The following is a 23601-nucleotide window of genomic DNA, read 5'->3' on the forward strand; positions in this document are numbered from 1 at the left end:
AGGAAACACTACGTCATTATTACAAATGGCGGACGCTGTAAACAAGGCAGAGGAATACAAGTTTTAGCTAGCTAGCCAGCTAGCTACATGTTTACTACAAAATGAATAGCATAGACTGCGAGCGTTTGGACAGCTTGGACGGCTGGGTCGCCATCAAAACTAACATATTCGAAGAAAGCGAGACGTTCAAGCTCGGTTTTATCGTGCAGTGGAATGTTATCGAGTCCAAGTTCGCTGTCACCTGTCACAACAGAACTCTCCAACGACAGAAGCGCAAAGACCAGCTTGCTGTCTGCGAAACCGAAACCAGCTGGGCCGGACTCTTCTCTGTTAACGATTTAAAAAATGTCCACCGTCAGTTTACAGGGGTCGGGGATGTCGTCGCACCCTATTTCCCCGACCTGTCAGATTTCAAGGAGGGTAACATTTGGGACATGATCTTTCTCAGCAGCAATCGGAAGTCCAACCAAGATGACCAAGAGAGAGATCTGGATACACCTTGCCGTCAGCTGGAGAAGTACTTCAGCACTGCGATAGATATCTGTGGCAGGAAGATAGTGATGGACTCGCTTTTCCCGCAGGACGAGCGAGATGTGGAGGAGTACTTTGAGAACATGCAGGAGTTTAAGAGGAAAACCATGCAGGATGAAGTCACCAGGGCTAAGGATCACCTTAGAAAGGTTAGTGATCTGTACAAGCTGTGGCCTGTCACTGTTCTTCTATCCTGGTCCTTGTTGATGATCACAAGTTTACTGGAGAACGGAGACCAAGTAGAGACTTTCGGACAAGGTGGATAATTGTATAATATAAGGCAGTTTATTCAGAGGTAAAGATATCTGGAATAGCGTGCACGGACCCGTTCGTCAAACTCGTAGGGAGTTTATCAGAAGAGAGCCCCGAAACATTGTGTGCTGACATTTTATACAATAAAATGAAGTAGGTTGAATCTAGTAGTTCTGATCTTCTGATTGGTCCTGATGAGTTGGGCGAGGTCCCCTCCAGGTTAGTATCACTGTTGCATTGGCTCTGAGTCGGGTTCTCTGTCTTCAGATGTTCAGCCTAAGAGAAGGGGATTTTTGTGTGTGTGTGTGTGTGTGTGTGTGTGTTTAACAGTGATGATGTGTGTGTGTGTGTGTGTGTGTGTGTGTGTTATCAGTGATGAGTGTGTGTGTGTGTGTGTGTGTGTGTGTGTGTGTGTTTATCAGTGATGATGTGTGTGTGTGTGTGTGTGTGTGTGTGTGTGTGTGTGTGGGTGTGTGTGTGTGTGTCCTCAGAGCAAGAACTCGTGAGTTGGAAGAACTGAGAGACCTATGGCGTGGGTGTTGTCCTTAGCCACCTGCTGACAAGGCTGACAAGATAGGACTCTTTTGTCCATTGTATTGAATACAAAGGCCCAACACAAAATGGGTCATGCACAAGATTTTAGTCAGACCAAGCTATAACATTATATATTTACTACGACATCCTGCCACATGGTTTGCATAACTTTTGTTCCAGCCCAGCACTAACCAATCACTAGGCCTACGCCCTTGATCATTTGAATCAGGAGTAGGCTACATTGCTGGGCTGGAACAAAAGCCTGCGGTCTAAGGGGGTCCCCCACGATCAGGATTGAGGCATACAGTCTCCTTACCGATGCCAGCACTATCCAGTAATCAAGTCCCTGTGAGTAAACCCGAAACATTTCTGTCCAACATTAGGCATTTAAATCCCCTCATGACGTTGGGATAGACAGCGTCATCCACCCTGGTTCACATAGGGGTTTTAATAAAGATGCAGTGTCATTGTCATCACTATTGTTGCGCAATATGACAACACGTGAGAAGGAAAACATTACCAAGCCTGCTCCTAGCCGGCTGATAATCCAGTCCTGCTTCATTCCAGTGACTCATGTTGTTATCACCCTGCAAGGTGTTCTCCCCTAAGGTCTTGGCTAGAAACAGGGAGATTAGCCTGTCATTCATTCTCTGTTTCTATGTTGACAGTAGTTTTAGGATGTTGATAGCCTATTTATTTAGCTATGCAGGTCTAGCGCCTTTACGTAAACCCAATGACACTATGCATTAGAGCCCTACCGATATGGTTTTTGGGTCCGATACCGTAGCCTACTGTTTTACAGGAGGGCAATTAAAAAGTGGCATTTTTCCACACTGAATTCTCATAAATTGCCATCCAATTCGACTTTTGCTTTCAAAAGTATCTCAGTAGAACATGTAAGAATGAACAATAGCCATTGAATTCTACAGTGCTGATATACAGTGCATTATAGGGAAATAATGCACGTTCTAGAATGCTCTTCAAGCCAAACAGAAACAAGTATTCAACAATGCCATGGTATAAACTGTGTTAATGCAGATAGGCTTTATAAAGACGTTTAAACGGCAGATACATGACTTTCTCTCTCCCTATTGTCTGTCTGTACCACTAGCACAAGGACAACCCTATGCATGGATATACAGTGCCTTGCAAATTTATTAATCCCCCTTGGCGTTTTTCCTATTTTGTTGCATTACAACCTGTCATTTAAATTGATTTTTATTTGGATTTCATGTAATGGACATACACAAAATAGTCCAAATTGGTGAAGTGAAATTTAAAAAAGAACAAATAAATAACTGAAAATTGGTGCGGGCATATGTATTCACCCCCTTTGCTATGAAGCCCCTAAATAAGATCTGGTGCAACCAATTACCTTCAGAAGTCACATAATTAGTTAAATAAAGTCCACCTGTGTGCAATCTAAGTGTCACATGATCTGCCACATGATCTCAGTATATATACACCTGTTCTGAAAGGCCCCAGAGTCTGCAACACCACTAAGCAAGGGGCACCACCAAGCAAGCGGCACCAGGAAGACCAAGGAGCTCTCCAAACAGGTCAGGGACAAAGTTGTGGAGAAGTACAGATCAGGTTTGGGTTATAAAAAAATATCAGAAACTTTGAACATCCCACAGAGCACCATTCAATCCATTATTAAAAAATTTAAATAATATGGCACCACAACAAACCTGCCAAGAGAGGGCCGCCCACCAAAACTCACGGACCAGGCAAGGAGGGCATTAATCAGAGAGGCAACAAAGAAACCAAAGATAACCCTGAAGGAGCTGCAAAGCTCCACAGCGGAGATTGGAGTATCTGTACATAGGACCACTTTAAGCCATACACTCCACAGAGCTGGGCTTTACGGAAGAGAGGCCAGAAAAAAGCCATTGCTTAAAGAAAAAAATAAGCAAACACGTTTGGTGTTGAGACGGATGAGTCAGATGAGACTAAAATTTAGCTTTTTGGCCATCAAGGAAAACGCTATGTCTGGCGCAAACCAACACCTCTCATTACCCCGAGAACACCATCCCCACAGTGAAGCATGGTGGTGGCAGCATCATGCTGTGGGGATGTTTTTCATCTGCAGGGACTGGGAAACTGGTCAGAATTGAAGGAATGATGGATGGCGCTAAATACAGGGAAATTCTTGAGGGGAAACCTGTTTCAGTCTTCCAGAGATTTGAGACTGGGACGGAGGTTCACCTTCCAGCAGAACAATGACTCTAAGCATACTGCTAAAGCAACACTCAAGTGGTTTTAGGGGAAACATTTAAATGTCTTGGAATGGCCTAGTCAAAGGCCAGACCTCAATCCAATTGAGAATCTGTGATATGACTTAAAGATTGCTGTACACCAGCGGAACCCATCCAACTTGAAAGAGCTGGAGCAGTTTTGCCTTGAAGAATGTGCAAAAATCCCAGTGGCTAGATGTGCCAAGCTTATAGAGACATACCCCAAGAGACTTGCAGCTGTAATTGCTGCAAAAGGTGGCTCTACAAAATATTGACTTTGGGGGGGTGAATAGTTATGCACGCTCAAGTTTTCTGTTTTTCTGTCTTATTTCTTGTTTGTTTCACAATAAAAAATATTTTGCATCTTCAAAGTGGTAGGCATGTTGTGTAAATCAAATGATACAGACACCCAAAAAATCCGTTTTAATTCCAGGTTGTAAGGCAACAAAATAGGAAAAATGCCAAGGAGGGTGAATACTTTCGCAAGCCACTGTAGTCCTATACTGTGTTTATATACACAACAAGATAGTAACACATATAAAGATGTTTCAAAGGCAGATAAATGAATTCTTCTCTCCTTATTCCCTGTACCATGCTGCTCTAATCCTGTGGGTGTGAGGTGAGCACTGGGGCTGGATTAGCTTGGAGAGAGAGTGTAGATGTTGGAGAGGGGGGGAGAGGGAGGGAGGGAGGGAGGGAGGGAGAGAGAGAGAGAGAGAGAATTGTCTGAGAGACAAAGCAAGAAGGGCCTTCTATGCCATCAAAAGGAACATAAAATTTGATCTGTCTAAAAATACTTGAATCATTTCTAGAACCGATTGCCCTTTATGGTTGTGAGGTCTGGGATCCGCTCACCAACCTAGAATTCACAAAATGGGACAACCACCAAATTGAGACTCTGCACGCAAAATTCTGCAAGAACATCCTTTGTGTACAACGAAAAACACCAAATAATGCATGCAGAGCAGAATTAGGCTGATTATCAAAATCCAGAAAAGAGCCGTTAAATTCTACAAACACCTAAAAGGAAGCGATTCCAAACCTTCCATAACAAAGCCATCACCTACAGAGAGATGAACCTGGAGAAGAGTCCCCTAAGCAAGCTGATCCTGGGGCTATGTTCACAAACAGACCCCACAGAGCCCCAGGACAGCAACACAATTAGACCCAACCAAATCATTAGAAAACAAAAAGAGAATTACTTGACACATTGTAAATAAAAAACATTTAAACAGCGCAAACTAGGATGCTCCTTGGCCCTAAACAGAGAGTACACAGTGGCAGACCCAAACTTAAGGAAAGCTGAGCTGCACTTCCTAACCTCCTGCCAAATGTATGACCATATTAGAGACACATATTTCTCTCAGATTACACAGACCCACAAATAATTAGAATACAAATCCAATTTTGATCAACTCCCTTATCTACTGGGTGAAATACCAGTGTGCCATCACAGCAGCAAGATTTGTGACCTGTTGCCACAAAAGGGCAACCAGTGAAGAACAAACACCATTGTAAATACAACCCATATTTGTTTATTTATTTTCCCTTTTGTACTTTAACTATTTGCACATCGTTATAACACTGTACATAGCCATAATATGACATTTGAAATGTCTCTATTCCTTTCAAACTTTTGTGAGTGTAATGTTTACTGTTCATTTGTTATTGTTTATTTAAGTTTAGTTTATTATCTATTTGACTTGGCCATGTAAATATATGTTTGTCATGCCAATAAAGCCCCTTGCATTGAATTGAGAGAATGAGACAGGGAGTGTTGGAGAAGATTGGCCTCCCAATGAGAGAGAGAGGGACCGAGACCGAGAGACCCAGAGAGAGAGAGAGAGAGACCCCGAGAGACCCCGAGAGAGAGACCCCGAGAGACCCCGAGAGAGAGACCCCGAGAGACCCCGAGAGAGAGACCCCGAGAGAGACAGAGAGAGAGAGAGACAGAGAGAGACAGAGACCGAGAGAGAGAGTGTAATGTTTACTGTTAATATTTATTGTTTATTTCACTTTTGTTTACTATCTACTTCACTTGCTTTGGCAATGTTAACACACGTTTCCCATGCCAATAAAGCCCTTAAATTGAATTGAATTGAATTGAGAGACCGAGAGAGAGAGAGAGACCGAGAGAGAGAGAGAGACCGAGAGAGAGAGAGGCCCCCGTTACCCCGAGAGAGAGAGACCCCGAGAGAGAGAGACCCCGAGAGAGAGAGAGAGACCCCGAGAGAGAGAGAGAGACCAAAAGAGAGAGAGACCAAAAGAGAGAGAGACCAAAAGAGAGAGAGAGAGAGAGAGACCGAGAGAGAGAGACCGAGACCCCGAAGAGAGAGAGACAGAGAGAGACCAAAAGAGAGAGAGACCAAAAGAGAGAGAGACCGAGAGAGAGAGAGGCCGAGAGAGAGAGAGGCCGAGAGACAGAGAGAGGCCGAGAGACAGAGAGAGACCGAGAGACAGAGAGAGACCGAGAGAGACCGAGAGAGACAGAGAGAGACAGAGAGAGACCGAGAGAGACAGAGAGAGAGACCGAGAGACAGAGAGAGACCGAGAGACAGACAGAGAGAGAGACCGAGAGAGAGAGACCGACCGAGACAGAGAGACCGAGACAGAGAGACCGAGACAGAGAGACCGAGACAGAGAGACCGAGAGACCGAGACCGAGAGACCGAGACAGAGAGACCGAGAGAGAGAGATCGAGAGACCGGAGAGAGAGAGAGAGAGAGAGACCATGTGGATAATAGAGAAAAAGGGAGAGTGTATCTCACTGTGGCAGGTCAGGAACAAAGACACAATCAAGCTGAGACCCCTTTTATAACATCTGAGTTGTTTGGATTCTAAATCTGACTTGTTGACCAATAGAATTACTGTAAAGTTAACCTCCAATCAGATATCAGACCTACAGGATGTAAACAGGACCCCGTGTAGCTCAGTTGGGTTGTGGGTTCGATTCCCACGGGGGGCCAGTATGAAGAAAAAAAAATTTATGCACTCACTAACTGTAAGTCGCTCTGGATAAGAGTGTCTGCTAAGTGACTAAAATTGAAATCAAATCAAATGTATTGGTCACATACACATGGTTAGCAGATGTTATTGTGAGTGTAGCGAAATGCTTGTGCTTCTAGTTCCGACAGTGCAGCAATATCTAGCAAGTAATATCTAACAGTTCCACAAATCTAAGTTAAGGAATGGAATAAGAATATATAAATATATGGATGAGCAATGTCATTATCAGAGTGGCATAGGCTAAGATGCAATAGATAGTATAGAATACAGTAAATACATATGGATAGAATAGAATAGAGTATATACATATGAGATGGGTAATGCAAGATATGTAAACATTATTAAGGTGACTAGTGTTCCATTTATTAAAGTTGCCAGTGATTTTCAAGTCTGTATGTAGGCAGCAGCCTCTCTGTGCTAGTGATGGCTGTTTAACAGTCTGATGGCCTTGAGATAGAAGCAGTTTTTCAATTTCTCGGTACAAGCTTTGATGCACCTGTACTGACCTCGCCTTCTGGATGATAGCGGGGTGAACGGGCAGTGGCTCGGGTGGTAGTTGTCCTTGATTATCTTGTCCTTGATTATCTTTTTGGCCTTCCTGTGACATCGGGTGCTGTAGGTGTCCTGGAGGGCGGGTAGTTTTCCCCCGGTAATGAGTTGTGCATACTGCACCACCCTCTGGAGAGCCCTGCGGTTGTGGGCAGTGCAGTTGCCATACCAGGCGGTGATACAGCCCGACGGGATAAATAATAATATAATAATAATATGCCATTTAGCAGACGCTTTTATCCAAAGCGACTTACAGTCATGTGTGCATACATTTTTGTGTATGGGTGGTCCCGGGGATCGAACCCACTACCCTGGCGTTACAAGCGCCAAGCTCTACCGATTGAGCTACAGAGGACCACATGGGATGCTCTCAATTGTGCCGGATGCTCTCAATTGTGCTTCACAGAGAGGTTTGATAGAATTTGGATGGTTGATAGCAGCACAGAGAAGGCTGACTTCCTGAGAAGACAATGCAACCTTTTACATAGTGTAAAGAGTCTCTTCAGGGGCTGTGCAGCCCTAGATAATTCTCCTTTGAACATCTGATTCTGGATCAGACGGAACCGGACGGCCAGCACTGTAGTCACTGCAGACAATCTTCAGACCAGCAGTTCATGGTCCTAGCAGCACCCCTTCAGGAGTGGGTAGCATTGTCTTCTGCTTTAGACATGCAAATGTCCTTCGGTAACACCTTCCTGCAAGCAAGCTAGAAAGGAATGCTCCATTCTTCTGTTGTAAGAGCAAAACACAGAGACTGGAGGTACACCAAGACATCACAGATTCATTCAACATTTCAATGAACATCAAGTAGTCTGTTTATCTGATTGGGTTGGTCAATAGCAACTTCAGATGTGGTTTTATAAAGTCAAAAGATGATCAGAGAATTTGGTTTCTCAAATGACTGCCTCGCCTGGTTCACCAACTACTTCTCAGATAGAGTTCAGTGTGTCAAATCGGAGTGCCTGTTGTCTGGACCTATGGCAGTCTCTATGGGGGTGCCACAGGGTTCAATTCTTGGGCCGACACTTTTCTCCGTGTATATCAATGATGTCGCTCTTGCTGCTGGTGACTCTCAGATCCACCTCTACGCAGACGACACCATTTTGTATACATCTGGCCCTTCATTGGACACTGTGTTAACAAACCTCCAAACGAGCTTCAATGCCATACAACAATCCTTCAGTAGCCTCCAACTGCTCTTAAACACTAGTAAAACTAAATGCATGCTTTTCAATCGAACGCTGCTGGCACCCGCCCACCCGACTAGAATCACCACTCTCGACGGGTCTGACCTAGAGTATGTGGACAACTACAAATACCTAGGTGTCTGGTTGAGACTGTAAACTCAACTTCCAGACTCACATAAAGAATCTCCAATCCAAAGTTAAATCTAGAATCGGCTTCCTATTTCGCAACAAAGCCTCCTTCACTCATGCTGCCAAACATGCCCTCGTAAAACTGACTATCCTACCGATCCTTGACTTCGGCGATGTCATTTACAAAATAGCCTCCAACACTCTACTCAGCAAATTGGATGTAGTCTATCACAGTGCCATCCGTTTTGTCTCCAAAGCCCCCATACACTACCCACCACTGTGACCTGTACGCTCTTGTTGGCTGGTCACTCACTACATGTTCGTCGTCAAACCCACTGGCTCCAGGCCATCTATAAATCACTGCTAGGCAAATCCCGCCTTATCTTAGCTCATTGGTCACCATAGCAGCACCCACCCGTAGTCTGCGCTCCAGCAGGTATATCTCACTGGTCATTCCCAAAGCCAACACCTCCTTTGGCCGCCATTCCTTCCAGTTCTCTGCTGCCAATGACTGGAACGAATTGCAAAAATCTCTGAAGCTGGAGACTCTTATCTCCCTCAATAACTTTAAGCATCAGTTGTCAGAGCACCTTACCGATCACTGCACCTGTACACAGCCCATCTGAAATTAGCCCACCCAACTACCTCATCCCTATATTGTTATTTATTTTGCTCTTTTGCACCCCAGTATCTCTATTTGCACATAATCTCTTGCACATCTAGCATTCCAGTGTTAATACTATTGTAATTATTCTGCACTATAGCCTATTTATTGCCTTACCTCCATAACTTGCTACATTTGCACACACTGTATATATATTTTCTGTTGTATTTTTGACTTTATGTTTTTTACCCCATATGTAACTCTGTGTTGTTTTTATTGCACTGCTTTGCTTTATCTTGGCCAGGTCGCAGTTGTAAATGAGAACCTGTTCTCAACTGGCTTACCTGGTTAAATAAAGGTTAAATAAAAATAAAATAAAAAAAAGAGCTCACTGCATCATAAAATACAGTATATTTGAAATTAAAACTCTCCAAAACTCCTCCCTTTGAGAGGAAATGGATTTTCCCTGAAAATGAGAACAAAATAACCATAATCTCGAAACAATTCTTGAAATTAAATCAAAAACTACTTTCAAGCAACATCAAAATATAAATAAAATGATAGGGTAAGAGTTGGTTTCACAATACGTTTGGAAATGAAGTGTAGCATCCCAACATTAGGCAGTGACATCATAGCACACACACATCTACATTTACATTTTAGTCATTTAGCAGACGCTCTTATCCAGAGCAATTAGGGTTAAGTGCCTTGCTTAAGGGCACATCAACAGATCTTTCACCTAGTCGGCTCGGGGATTAGAACCAGCGACCTTTCGGTTACTGGCACAACGCTCTTACCCACTAAGCTATCTGCCGCCCATATACATACAGATGGACTTAGCCATATGTAGTACACATAGGACAACAACTATTATTTGAGGAACAGGAGCCATTACATTTTGTCTAGCAATCTGTACACATAAAAATAAAAAAATCCCATTCAAAAACATAGCCTATATAGCCATAACAAGTGGATATAGAAACGATTGAGTTGTAAAGGAAGAATTGGTTCACACAAGTCAAGTCAAATAATCAATATCCCAAGTTTTTTTGAGAGAGCTCCAAATCATATGCTGAAAGCAGAACGGAGACGGTCTGCCCCTCCCTAAATCCCAACGTTTCTGCCATGTGTGACCGACAGAGACAGTCTGCCCCTCCCTAAATCCCAACGTTTCTGCCATGTGTGACCGACAGAGACAGTCTGCCCCTCCCTAAATCCCAACGTCTGCCGTGGACGACAGAGAGCTGCCCCTCCCTAAATCCCAACGTTTCTGCCATGTGTGACCGACAGAGACAGTCTGCCCCTCCCTAAATCCCAACGTTTCTGCCATGTGTGACCGCTTTTCTGACGACTTACAAAACCCCTAACTGAGTAGGTCATTTTGTAGGAGGATTTCCTCTGCCTGGGTTCCAACAGCGCCAGACCGTATCCCGTTTTTAGAGAAATCACAACAACGCTTTGTGGGCTTAGCCTCTGTACCCGTCCTAATAGCTGCAACGGGGGGCTATTTCGGTAGCTTGGCCCACCCACACATTAGAGAGTGGCGTGGAGACGCACGCCACACCGTAGGTGGGACTGACTGTGCGTCCATCCGATTCAGACATGTCGCTTTGGAGCCTGTTTGTGCTCTGTTTTAACAAATCTCGCTGTGTGTCATGTAGAAATGACCTAGTCAGGTCATGTAGAAATGACCTAGTCAGGTGATGCTCTTTTTCGCATGCTTGAAGTTCTGATTCCAACCCTTCTATTTTGTGCTCTGGTGTCCTCAGGGACCTAACAGTGGTATCAAGCATGTTCATTGTAAGTTTGCTGTGTCGCAATTTGTTTTTCCCAAGTACAAACACAGCAAGCTCTAGAATTAACATCCTCTTAGATTTTTTTCTTATGCATGCCAATATATTAAGAATTTAATCCCCAGTTGAATCAAATGTGAGACCTTTTTTTAATCAAATCATTAATACATGATATATCGGGGAATCTAATGGAATAAACTCCAGTTTAGCCCAAATGATCCTTAAGATATATCACGTCAGGGTCATTTACTGTAGTGGGGTAAAGATGGTTAGATGGTCCCATAGAGTTTAACCAGTCACTTCAGGGGCTGAGACGCAACACACACACACACACACACACACACACACCACACACCACACACCACACACACACACACACACACACACATAATAATAATAATAATATGCCATTTAACAGACGCTTTTATCCAAAGCGACTTACAGTCATGTGTGCATACATTTTTATGTATGGGTGGTCCCGGGGATCGAACCCACTACCTTGGCGTTACAAGCGCCATGCTCTACCAGTTGAGCTACAGAGGACCACAAGGTTGCTGGAATGAACATCTGACTCATGATAGCGTCCGCTCCAGTACACTGAGTCCTGTAACAGTGGGACTCTTAAGGCCACATTAAGTCATGGTAGAATAGATCTCCAGAGGTAAATAAAACAAGACCTACAGTTGAAGTCGGAAGTTTACATACACCTTAGCCAAATACATTTAAACTCAATTTTTCACAATTCCTGACATTTAATCTTAGTAAAATGCCCACAAATGTTCTATAGGATTGAGGTCAGGGCTTTGTGATGGCCACTCCAATACCTTGACTTTGTTGTCCTTAAGCCATTTTGCCACAACTTTGGAAGTATGCTTGGGGTCATTGTCCATTTGGAAGACCCATTTGTGACCAAGCTTTAACTTCCTGACTGATGTCTTGAGATGTTTCTTCAATATATCCACATAATTTTCCTTCCTCATGATGCCATCTATTTTCTGAAGTGCACCAGTCCCTCCTGCAGCAATAGCACCCCCACAGCATGATGCTGCCAACCCCGTGCTTCACGGTTGGGATGGTGTTCTTCAGCTTGCAAGCTACCCCCTTTTTCCTCCAAACATAACGATGGTCATTATGGCCAAACAGTTCTATTTTTGTTTCATCAGACCAGAGGATATTTCTCCAAAAAGTACAATCTTTGTCCCCATGTGCAGTTGCAAACCGTAGTCTGGCTTTTTTATGGCGGTTTTGGAGCAGTGGCTTCTTCCTTGCTGAGTGGCCTTTCAGGTTATGTCGATATATGGCCTCGTTTTACTGTGGATATAGATACTTTTTTACCCGTTTCATCCAGCATCTTCACAAGGTCCTTTGCTGTTGTTCTGGGATTGATTTGCACTTTTCGCACCAAAGTACGTTCATCTTTAGGAGACGGAACGTGTCTCCTTCCTGAGCGGTATGACGGCTGTGTGGTCCCATGGTGTTTATACTTGCTTACTATTGTTTGTACAGATGAACGTGGTACCTTCAGGCGTTTGGAAATTGCTCCCAAGGATGAACCAGACTTGTGGAGGTCTACAATTTATTTTCTGAGGTCTTGGCTGATTTCTTTTGATTTTCCCATGATGTCAAGCAAAGAGGCACTGCGTTTGAAGGTAGGCCTTGAAATACATCCACAGGTACACCTCTAATTGACTCAAATGATGTCAATTAGCCTATCAGAAGCTTCTAAAGCCATGACATCATTTTCTGGAATTTTCCAAGCTGTTTAAAAGCACAGTCGACTTAGTGTATGTAAACTTCTGACCCACTGGAATTGTGATACAGTGAAATATAAGTGAAATAATCTGTCTGTAAAGAATTGTTGGAAAAATTACTTGTGTCATGCACAAAGTAGATGTCCTAACCGACATGCCAAAACTATAGTTTGTTAACAATACATTTGTGGAGTGGTTGAAAAACGAGTTTTAATGACTCCAACCTAAGTGTATGTAAACTTCCGACTTCAGCTGTATATCTGTCTGTCATCATAACGAACAGTAATCAGGCCAGGGTCATCTGTGGGCTATAGGACTGTGTTCGTTCACTGAGCTAAAGGCATTAGCTTAGCTCTGGGAGAAGACTCAAAAGGATCGTTTGGGATGATGCCCTTTATCTTCCCCAGAGTCAGATCAACTTGTGGATACCATGTTTATGTCTCTGCGTTCAGTATGAAGGAAGTTAGAGGTAGTTTCGCAAGCCAATGCTAACTAGCGTCCACGAGTTCGTCTGACTCCGGGGAAGTAGATAAAGGGCTTCATTGGCATATAAAGGACTTCATACAGGTCAGTGACTTTGGACATTGACTTCTGCTACATCTGAAGTTGGCCATAGTCCATTCCACAGGTCATAAATTGAATTGGCAGTCACCTGACAAATACATTGATTTTTGTATACGTGAGATACTGTATAATGCTAGTCTGTTTGTCTGAATATAATTTGATTGGGCAGTCACCTGACATACATTGATTTTTGTATACGTGAGATACTGTATAACGCTAGTCTGTTTGTCTGAATATAATTTGATTGATTTAGCCTAATGGATTAATGTATAGATTGATTGATTGATTGACAGATCCTACAGAGTCATGGAGGTGCAGACAGAATGATCCTACTGCTGCAGCTCTACGACGACGAGGACCTAGCCTACCAGGACCTGGTCACCGTAGCAACCACCTTCTACCAGTACCTGCTACAACCCTTCAGAGACATGAGAGAACTGGCTGGGCTCTACAAGATGGAGATACTGGTAGGTGGAGACACAGACACACACACACACACACACACACACACACACACACACACGCTCGCACGCACACACTGATCGACTGTTATTAATCGTGAACAAGAGACACTGTCTGTTCATTAGTTTTTGATAAAAGGTGGAATAGAGCCAGAATCAAACTGCTCTGGCCTCGATCACCAAGCTGAGGTCAAAACCACATTTCACTCGTTTAGAATACAAATATGCTATGCCACGTCCACAGAGGTCAAATAAGCAATGTGTTTAATTCTATTCTCATGTTAATCTCATTATGTGTCCAAATCACCTCATTTGTCCATCATGAATACCTCTCATTTCTTTTTTTGAAAATGTGAGGGAAGTCAAGCTCAGCTGTTTGAACATGACGATGAGACCCTGACTTTCAGTGGTTTTGTCCTAAACCCTTATATGTCTGTGTCCCTCTGTTTAAACAGGCAGCCCAATTAACTGGTATTTTGACCAATCACATCAGATCTTTTCGTATCAGATTTTTTTCAACGCTGATCTGATTAGTCAAAAGAACAATTACTGAAAAAAAATATCAGAATTGGGCTGCCTGTCTAAACGCAGCCACAGTGTCTCTGTAGGAGGAGGAGCTGAGTCCTAAACCCTGATGTCACTGTTCTAGTCCCCAATGTCACTGTTCTAATCCCCAATGCCACTGTTCTAATCCCCGATGCCACTGTTCTAAACCCTGATGTCACTGTTCTAAACCCAGATGTCACTGTTCTAAACCCAGATGTCACTGTTCTAATCCCTGATGCCACTGTTCTAGTCCCCAATGCCACTGTTCTAATCCCCGATGCCACTGTTCTAATCCCCGATGCCACTGTTCTAGTCCCCAATGCCACTGTTCTAATCCCCGATGCCACTGTTCTAATCCCCGATGCCACTGTTCTAATCCCCAATGCCACTGTTCTAGTCCCCAATGTCACTGTTCTAATCCCCAATGCCACTGTTCTAAACCCAGATGTCACTGTTCTAATCCCAGATGCCACTGTTCTAGTCCCCAATGCCACTGTTCTAATCCCCGATGCCACTGTTCTAATCCCCGATGCCACTGTTCTAGTCCCCAATGCCACTGTTCTAGTCCCCAATGTCACTGTTCTAATCCCCAATGCCACTGTTCTAAACCCTGATGTCACTGTTCTAAACCCCAATGCCACTGTTCTAATCCCAGATGCCACTGTTCTAATCCCCGATGCCACTGTTCTAGTCCCCAATGCCACTGTTCTAATCCCCAATGTCACTGTTCTAATCCCCAATGCCACTGTTCTAATCCCCGATGCCACTGTTCTAAACCCTGATGTCACTGTTCTAAACCCAGATGTCACTGTTCTAAACCCAGATGTCACTGTTCTAATCCCTGATGCCACTGTTCTAGTCCCCAATGCCACTGTTCTAATCCCCGATGCCACTGTTCTAATCCCCGATGCCACTGTTCTAGTCCCCAATGCCACTGTTCTAATCCCCGATGCCACTGTTCTAAACCCAGATGTCACTGTTCTAATCCCCGATGCCACTGTTCTAGTCCCCAATGCCACTGTTCTAATCCCCGATGCCACTGTTCTAATCCCCGATGCCACTGTTCTAGTCCCCAATGCCACTGTTCTAGTCCCCAATGTCACTGTTCTAATCCCCAATGCCACTGTTCTAAACCCAGATGTCACTGTTCTAATCCCCGATGCCACTGTTCTAGTCCCCAATGCCACTGTTCTAGTCCCCAATGTCACTGTTCTAATCCCCAATGCCACTGTTCTAAACCCTGATGTCACTGTTCTAAACCCCAATGCCACTGTTCTAATCCCAGATGCCACTGTTCTAATCCCCGATGCCACTGTTCTAATCCCCGATGCCACTGTTCTAATCCCCGATGCCACTGTTCTAATCCCCGATGCCACTGTTCTAATCCCCGATGCCACTGTTCTAATCCCCGATGCCACTGTTCTAATCCCCGATGCCACTGTTCTAATCCCCGATGCCACTGTTCTAGTCCCCAATGCCACTGTTCTAAACCCCGATGTCACTGTTCTAATCCCAGATGCCACTGTTCTAGTCCCCAATGCCACTGTTCTAAACCCCGATGTCACTGTTCTAATCCCCGATGCCACTGTTCTAATCCCCGATGCCACTGTTCTAATCCCCGATGCCACTGTTCTAGTCCCCAATGCCACTGTTCTAAACCCCGATGTCACTGTTCTAATCCCAGATGCCACTGTTCTAGTCCCCAATGCCACTGTTCTAAACCCCGATGCCACTGTTCTAGTCCCCAATGCCACTGTTCTAAACCCCGATGTCACTGTTCTAAACCCCGATGTCACTGTTCTAATCCCAGATGCCACTGTTCTAGTCCCCAATGCCACTGTTCTAAACCCCGATGTCACTGTTCTAATCCCAGATGCCACTGTTCTAGTCCCCAATGCCACTGTTCTAAACCCCGATGTCACTGTTCTAAACCCCGATGTCACTGTTCTAATCCCTGATGTCACTGTTCTAAACCCTGATGTCACTGTTCTAGTCCCCGATGCCACTGTTCTAATCCCCGATGCCACTGTTCTAATCCCCGATGCCACTGTTCTAATCCCCGATGCCACTGTTCTAATCCCCGATGCCACTGTTCTAATCCCCGATGCCACTGTTCTAATCCCCGATGCCACTGTTCTAATCCCCGATGCCACTGTTCTAATCCCCGATGCCACTGTTCTAATCACCAATGTCACTGTTCTAATCCCCGATGCCACTGTTCTAGAATGTAAAGCCTTTCTTCTGTTCTCCCCTGGCCCCTATCAGAAGTCTCTGGATGAGGAGGAGCTGGGTCCTAAGAGGATAGCAGCACTGGAGAGAGAGGCGGAGGAGTGGAGGAGGAGAGGAGAGGATGCTGTCTCCTCCATACAGGACATCACCGTCAGCTACTTCATAGAAACATCCAAAGCCCTCGGAGGTAGAGAGAGAAAGTGTGTGTGAGAGATAAAAGTGTGTGTGTGTGTATTTGCATTTATTATGGATCCCCATTAGTTCCTGCCAGCGCAGCAGCTACTCTTCCTGTGGTCCAGCAAAATTAATGTAGTTATAAATTTTTTTCAAACATTACAATACATTTACAACAGATTTCACAACATATTAAGTGTGTGCCCTCAGGCCCCTACTCTACCACCACATATCTATGTTTGTGTTGCTTCACAGTCCCCGCTGTTCCATAAGGTGTATTTTTATATGTTTTTTTAAATCTAAATCTTGCACGAGTTACTTGATGTAGTCATGGCTCTATGTAGTACTGTGCGCCCCCCATAGTCTGTTCTGGACTTGGGGACTGTGAAGAGACCTCTGGTGGCATGTCTTGTGGGGTATGCATGGGTGTCCGAATGCACCGACATGCATTCAACATGTCAATACCTCTCATAAATACAAGTAGTGATGAAGTCAATCTCTCCTCCACTTTGAGCCAGGAGAGATTGACATGCATATTATTAATGCTCTCTGTGTACATCCAAGGGCCAGCCGTGCTGCCCTGTTCTGAGCCAATTGCAATTTTCCGAAATCCCTCTTTGTGGCACCTGACCACACGACTGAACATTAGTCCAGGTGTGACAAAACTAGGGCCTGTAGGACCTGCCTTGTTGATAGTGCTGTTAAGAATGCAGAGCAGCGCTTTATTATGGACAGACTTCTCCCCATCCTAGCTACTGTTGTATCAATATGCTTTGACCATGACAGTTTACAATCCAGGGTTACTCCAAGCAGTTTAGTCTCCTCAACTTGCTCAATTACCACATTATTCATTACAAGATTTAGTTGAGGTTTAGTGAATGATTTGTCCCAAATACAATGCTTTTAGTTTTTGAAATATTTAGGACTAACTTATTCCTTGCCACCCATTCTGAAATTAACTGCAGCTCTTTGTTAAGTGTTGCAGTCATTTCAGTCGCTGTGGTAGCTGATGTGTATAGTGTTGAGTCATCCGCATACATAGACACACTGGCTTTACTCAAGGCCAGTGGCATGTTTTTAGTAAAGTTTGAAAAAAGTAAGGTGCCTAGACAGCTGCCCTGGGGAATTCCTGATTCTACCTGGATGATGTTGGAGAGGCTTCCATTAAAGAACACCCTCTGTGTTCTGTTAGACAGGTAACTCTTTATCCACAATATAGCAGGGTGTGTAAAGCCATAACACATACGTTTTTCCAGCAACAGACTATGATCAATAATGTCAAAAGCCGCACTGGAGTCTAACAAAACAGCCCCCACAATCTTTTTATCATCAATTTCTCTCAGCCAATAATCAGTAATTTGTGTAAGTGCTGTACTTGATGAATGTCCTTCCCTATAAGCGTGCTGAAAGTCTGTTGTCAATTTGTTTTACTGTAAAAAAGCATTGTATCTGGTCAAACACCATTTTTTACAAAGGGTTGGTAACAGGCTGATTGGTCGGCTATTTGAGCCAGTAAAGGGGGCTTTACTATCCTTGGGTAGGGGAATAACTTCTGCTTGTCAATAAATGTTACACCCACAGAGCTGCAATAGTCTAGTAACCAGTTATGGAGGGCTAAAAGTCTGCTGAACCATTCAATGCCACGATTTAGAGAGGGCAGAGGGCCAGATATTATGGGGCGTTTGGGGCAGAGGGCCAGATATTATGGGGGCATTTTTGTTGGTGTCAAGTAGTGACCCAATCATTTCTTTAAAATCCGTCTTCAGCTGTTCTGAGCTGCCCTTCATACTGTGGTAATGTGTATGCGGTATTAAGAGTTAGGCCAGTGCAGCAGCTGCCCCCCACCTTAGAGCGGGTATTCTGCCTGTGCTTAATGTGTGTGAGCAGGTATGCTGCGTGTGATGGAGGAGGATAAGCGTGGTTTTGGCCAGGCCTCCTGGGCCTCAGCAGCTCCTAGACTGGAGAAGCTGCGTTTCCTGCTGGCTAAAGAGACCCTGCAACACATGAGAGCTACTGAGATGTGTCTGCACCGCAAGAAGCACACCATCAGAGAGAAGGTACTTTGTGTGTGTGTGTGTGTGTGTGTGTGTGTGTGTGTGTATGTGTGTGTGTTTTAGAGGCTCTATTGGTATTCCTATCTGATCAGAGCCCCTGGGGGTGTCTCTAACTGTGTCTGTAACTGTTTCTCTAACTGTGTCTGTAGCTGTGTCTCTAACTGTGTCTGTAGCTGTGTCTCCAGCTGTGTCTCTAACTGTGTCTGTAACTGTTTCTCTAACTGTGTCTGTAGCTGTGTCTCTAACTGTGTCTGTAGCTGTGTCTCCAGCTGTGTCTCTAACTGTGTCTGTAGCTGTGTCTCTAACTGTGTCTGTAGCTGTGTCTCTAACTGTGTCTCCAGCTGTGTCTCTAGCTGTGTCTCCAGCTGTGTCTCTAACTGTGTCTGTAGCTGTGTCTCTAGCTGTGTCTCTAACTGTGTCTGTAGCTGTGTCTCTAACTGTGTCTGTAGCTGTGTCTCTCTCTCTCTCCCCGGATCTTTGATCTTTATATAGAGCTGAGTGTGAACAGAGAATTCCCCAGACAGACAGAGACAGACAGATACCCCTCCACCTGTATGTCAATGTGTGTCAACTACCAACACTAGTCTGGCAGCTACAGTGTCTTGCAAATGTATTCATCCCCTTGGCGTTTTTCCTATTTTGTTGCATTACAACCTGTAATTTAAATGGATTTTATGTAATGGACATACACAAAATAGTCCAAATTGGTGAAGTGAAATGAAAAAAATTACTTGTTTCAAAAAAATTCTAAAAAATAAATAATGGAAAAGTGGTGCATGCATATGTATTCACACCCTTTGCTATGAAGCCCCTAAATAACATCTGGTGCAACCAATTACCTTCAGAAGTCAATTAGTTAAATAAAGTCCACTTGTGTGCAATCTAAGTGTCACATGATCAGTCACATGATCTCAGTATATATACACCTGTTCTGAAAGGCCCCAGAGAGTCTGCAACACCACTAAGCAAGGGGCACCACCAAGCAAGCGGCACCATGAAGACCAAGGAGCTCTCCAAACAGGTCAGGGACAAAGTTGTGGAGAAGTACAGATCAGGGTTGGGTTATAAAAAAATATCTGAAACTTTGAACATCCCAAAGAGCACCATTAAATCCATTATTAAAAAATTGAAAGAATATGGCACCACAACAAACCTGCCAAGAGAGGGCCGCCCACCAAAACTCACGGACCAGGCAAGGAGGGCATTAATCAGAGAGGCAACAAAGAGACCAAAGATAACCCTGAAGGAGCTGCAAAGCTCCACAGCGGAGATTGGAGTATCTGTCCATAGGACCACTTTAAGCTGTACACTCCACAGAGCTGGGCTTTACGGAAGAGTGGCCAGAAAAAAGCCATTGCTTAAAGAAAGAAATAAGCAAACACGTTTGGTGTTCGCCAAAAGCCATGTGGGAGACTCCCCAAACATATGGAAGGAAGGTACTCTGGTCAGATGAGACTAAAATTGAGCTTTTTGGCCATCAAGGAAAACGCTATGTCTGGCGCAAACCAACACCTCTCATTACCCCGAGAACACCATCTCCACAGTGAAGCATGGTGGTGGCAGCATCATGCTGTGGGGATGTGTTTCATCTGCAGGGACTGGGAAATTGGTCAGAATTGAAGGAATGATGGATGGCGCTAAATACAGGGAAATTCTTGAGGGAAACCTGTTTCAGTCTTCCAGAGATTTGAGACTGGGACGGAGGTTCACCTTCCAGCAGGACAATGACCCTAAGCATACTGCTAATGTGACACTACAGTCCCCTGTAGCTCAGTTGGTAGAGCATGGCGCTTGCAACGCCAGGGTTGTGGGTTCGTTTCCCACGGGGGGCCAGTATGAAAAATGTATGCACTCACTAACTGTAAGTCGCTCTGGATAAGAGCGTCTGCTAAATGACTAAAATGTACATGTAAAATGTTTAAGGGGAAACATTTAAATGTCTTGGAATGGCCTAATCAAAGCCCAGACCTCAATACAATTGAGAATCTGTGGTATGACTTAAAGATAGCTGTACACCAGCGGAACCCATCCAACTTGAAGGAGCTGGAGAAGTTTTGCCAAAAATCCCAGTGGCTAGATGTGCCAAGCTTATAGAGACATACCCCAAGAGACTTGCAGCTGTAATTGCTGCAAATGGTGGCTCTACAAAGTATTGACTTTGGGGTGGTGAATAGTTATGGACGCTCAAGTTTTCTGTTTTTTTGTCTTATTTCTTGTTTGTTTCACAAGAAAAAATATTTTGCATCTTCAAAGTGGTAGGCATGTTGTGTAAATCAAATGATACAGACCCTCCCAAAATCAATTTTAATTCCAGGTTGTAAGGCAACAAAATAGGAAAAAATGCGAAGGGGGGTGAATACTTTCGCAAGCCACTGGACACCAGTATAGGTTCAGGTTGATTGAACATCAAGCAGTAACTTCCCTCAATGTACTCTGAACATTTCACAGCTCTAGGAACAAGAACATTTATAAAAAAAAATAGCTTCTGTTGTTTCATAACTGTATGTTTGTTAATGGGAAAATATAGCCGTTTTTTTTCATTTCCTGGAAAGTTTCTCTTTTGGAGATTAAGAGGTTTTCATCCGACATCGATATGCAGAAACATACAATGTGATGTCAAACAATATATAGGAAAACAGGTCAAAAACATATGATCTGCCTAAAATATATGGACTTGCTGTATGGAATAGCAATAGCTAACCCGCATGATAAAACAGTTGTCCAGTTTGTTCTAGATATATTACTAACCCAGTGAGAAGGAGTAACCCAGGCGATAATACATGATTGCATCGGAGGTACTAGAGTGTGTGGCTATTCCTTTAAAAAAAAAAGTATTCTACTCCTCTAGTCAGCACCTCGTCTAACCAGGTGCGTTTCCTCCGCCTCCAGACTGTCCCAGGTGATAACCATCAGGACACATCATTAGGTCCCTGTGTGGTATCCAACACTTCATCCATTTTAAAAGGCTCTCCTGTCTAGAACAGAAGACACTGTAGAATACTGTGGAATTAGCATTAGCCCAACTAGCTGGATCTGCCTCTTACCACCAAAGAGGGTGTGGGAATTTGGGAAACCCCCCTTGTGGGAATCGGGTTCATTAGTGCAGGGCTGGAACCAAAACCTTGTACCCCCTGGATCTCTCCAGGACAGCCAGATGACTGATGTCAGAACCCCGCTTTTTGACCACTTAGTGTCAGCACTATAGTCACCCTCAGCAGACGGGTTGTCTCCCACGTTAACAATGTTCCTGTTGTCTTAGGTCTGGGTGTTCTGAGACTAGCAGTACTATATTCAGTGCTTGACTTGGACTGACATAGGTGCCAGTACTCATTTTGGGTGCCAGTACTGTTTATATTTAGGTGCAGGAGCTCCACAATACTTTTGAGTTAATATTCTATAAGAGGAACAGGAGCTCAAGCAGTAGAACATTTGAGGTGCCGGTACTCAGCTCAGGTGAGTTCCTGCCCAAGTCAACCACATACTATATTATAAACTGGGTGGTTGGAGCCCTGAATGCTGATTGGCTGAAAGCCGTGGTATATCAGACCGTATACCACGGGTATGACAAAACATTTATTTATACTGCTGTAATTACATTGGTAACCAGTTTATAATAGCAATAAGGCACCTTGGGGGTTTGTGGTATATGGCCAATATACCACAGCTTTGCGTCGTGCGTAAGAACAGCCCTTAGCCGTGGTATATTGTCCATATACCACACCCTCTCGGGCCGTATTGCTTAATTATACCATGTTGTGTGTTCTAACAACCATACACTGATATATACCTATACTGTTCTATCCTAGATGGGAAGCTTCAGTACTATGTTATGTAGTGTTATAACCATAGTGTTCTATATTCTATCCTAGATGGGAAGCTTCAGTACTATGTTATGTAGTGTTATAACCATAGTGTTCTATATTCCATCCTAGATGGGAAGCTTCAGTACTATGTTATGTAGTGTTATAACCATAGTGTTCTATATTCTATCCTAGATGGGAAGCTTCAGTACTATGTTATGTAGTGTTATAACCATAGTGTTCTATATTCTATCCTAGATGGGAAGCTTCAGTACTATGTTATGTAGTGTTATAACCATAGTGTTCTATATTCTATCCTAGATGGGAAGCTTCAGTACTATGTTATGTAGTGTTATAACCATAGTGTTCTATATTCTATCCTAGATGGGAAGCTTCAGTACTATGTTATGTAGTGTTATAACCATAGTGTTCTATATTCTATCCTAGATGGGAAGCTTCAGTACTATGTTATGTAGTGTTATAACCATAGTGTTCTATATTCTATCCTAGATGGGAAGCTTCAGTACTATGTTATGTAGTGTTATAACCATAGTGTTCTATATTCTATCCTAGATGGGAGGTCTGTCTGGGCAGGACCAGAGTGGACCAGAGACGGTAGATAATCTAGAACTTCAGTACTATGAGGCTCAGCTAGAACTCTACGATGCCAAGTTTGAGATCCTCAAGAACGAAGAGCTTCTATTGGTCGCACAGATCGCCACCCTGCGACGCCAGATCAAAGGTAGGTTACACGCACGCCATACGCACACAGGTAAGCACAGATCTATACATTTAGATTTTCCAAAATGCGATGGAAAATGTTCAAAGTTGAAAAATGACTAAAGTTGTTCTAAAAGAGCAGCATGGCTTCCTCTACTGTCCGTAGATAGATAGATATTTCTGCTGTGCCACTGGATGAGAAATAATGTCACAGAAGCATATTTACTTTAGGGAAATATTTTCTGCTTGTAAATGCCTTAATTACTGCCCATGGGGAAAATACTGTTTGTTTCCAAGGGGGTGTGTGTGTGTGTGTTTCTGTGTCTGCCATCCTTGGCAGGGCTTAGAGGACTTGGCTCTAGAGTCTAGATGTATTTTAAAACATGAGAGAGGAAGACAGCATCCCCCTACCACTTCATTGTTCTTCCCCAAAGAAAAGAGAGAGAGAGAGAGAACAACGGAAAGAGGAGGGAGGGAGGGA

At 43.9% G+C, this 23601-nt stretch overlaps 1 protein-coding gene across 1 annotated transcript in view; it reads left to right on the plus strand.

Moving 5' to 3' along the window:
- Positions 1-3: 3 nt before the first annotated feature.
- The window catches only part of LOC121565567 (WASP homolog-associated protein with actin, membranes and microtubules), a 35468-nt gene continuing 11870 nt past the window's right edge, over positions 4-23601 (plus strand). The window contains exons 1-5 of the mRNA XM_045205724.1: positions 4-680; positions 13430-13603; positions 16409-16559; positions 18434-18603; positions 22974-23142. Coding sequence (XP_045061659.1) covers positions 102-680; positions 13430-13603; positions 16409-16559; positions 18434-18603; positions 22974-23142 — 1243 coding nt within the window. The 5' untranslated portion in view covers positions 4-101. The remainder of the gene's footprint in view (positions 681-13429; positions 13604-16408; positions 16560-18433; positions 18604-22973; positions 23143-23601) is intronic.

The sequence above is a fragment of the Coregonus clupeaformis genome, chromosome 20 (genome assembly GCF_020615455.1).
Source record: "Coregonus clupeaformis isolate EN_2021a chromosome 20, ASM2061545v1, whole genome shotgun sequence".
In the NCBI taxonomy this organism is placed as follows: Eukaryota; Metazoa; Chordata; class Actinopteri; order Salmoniformes; family Salmonidae; genus Coregonus; species Coregonus clupeaformis.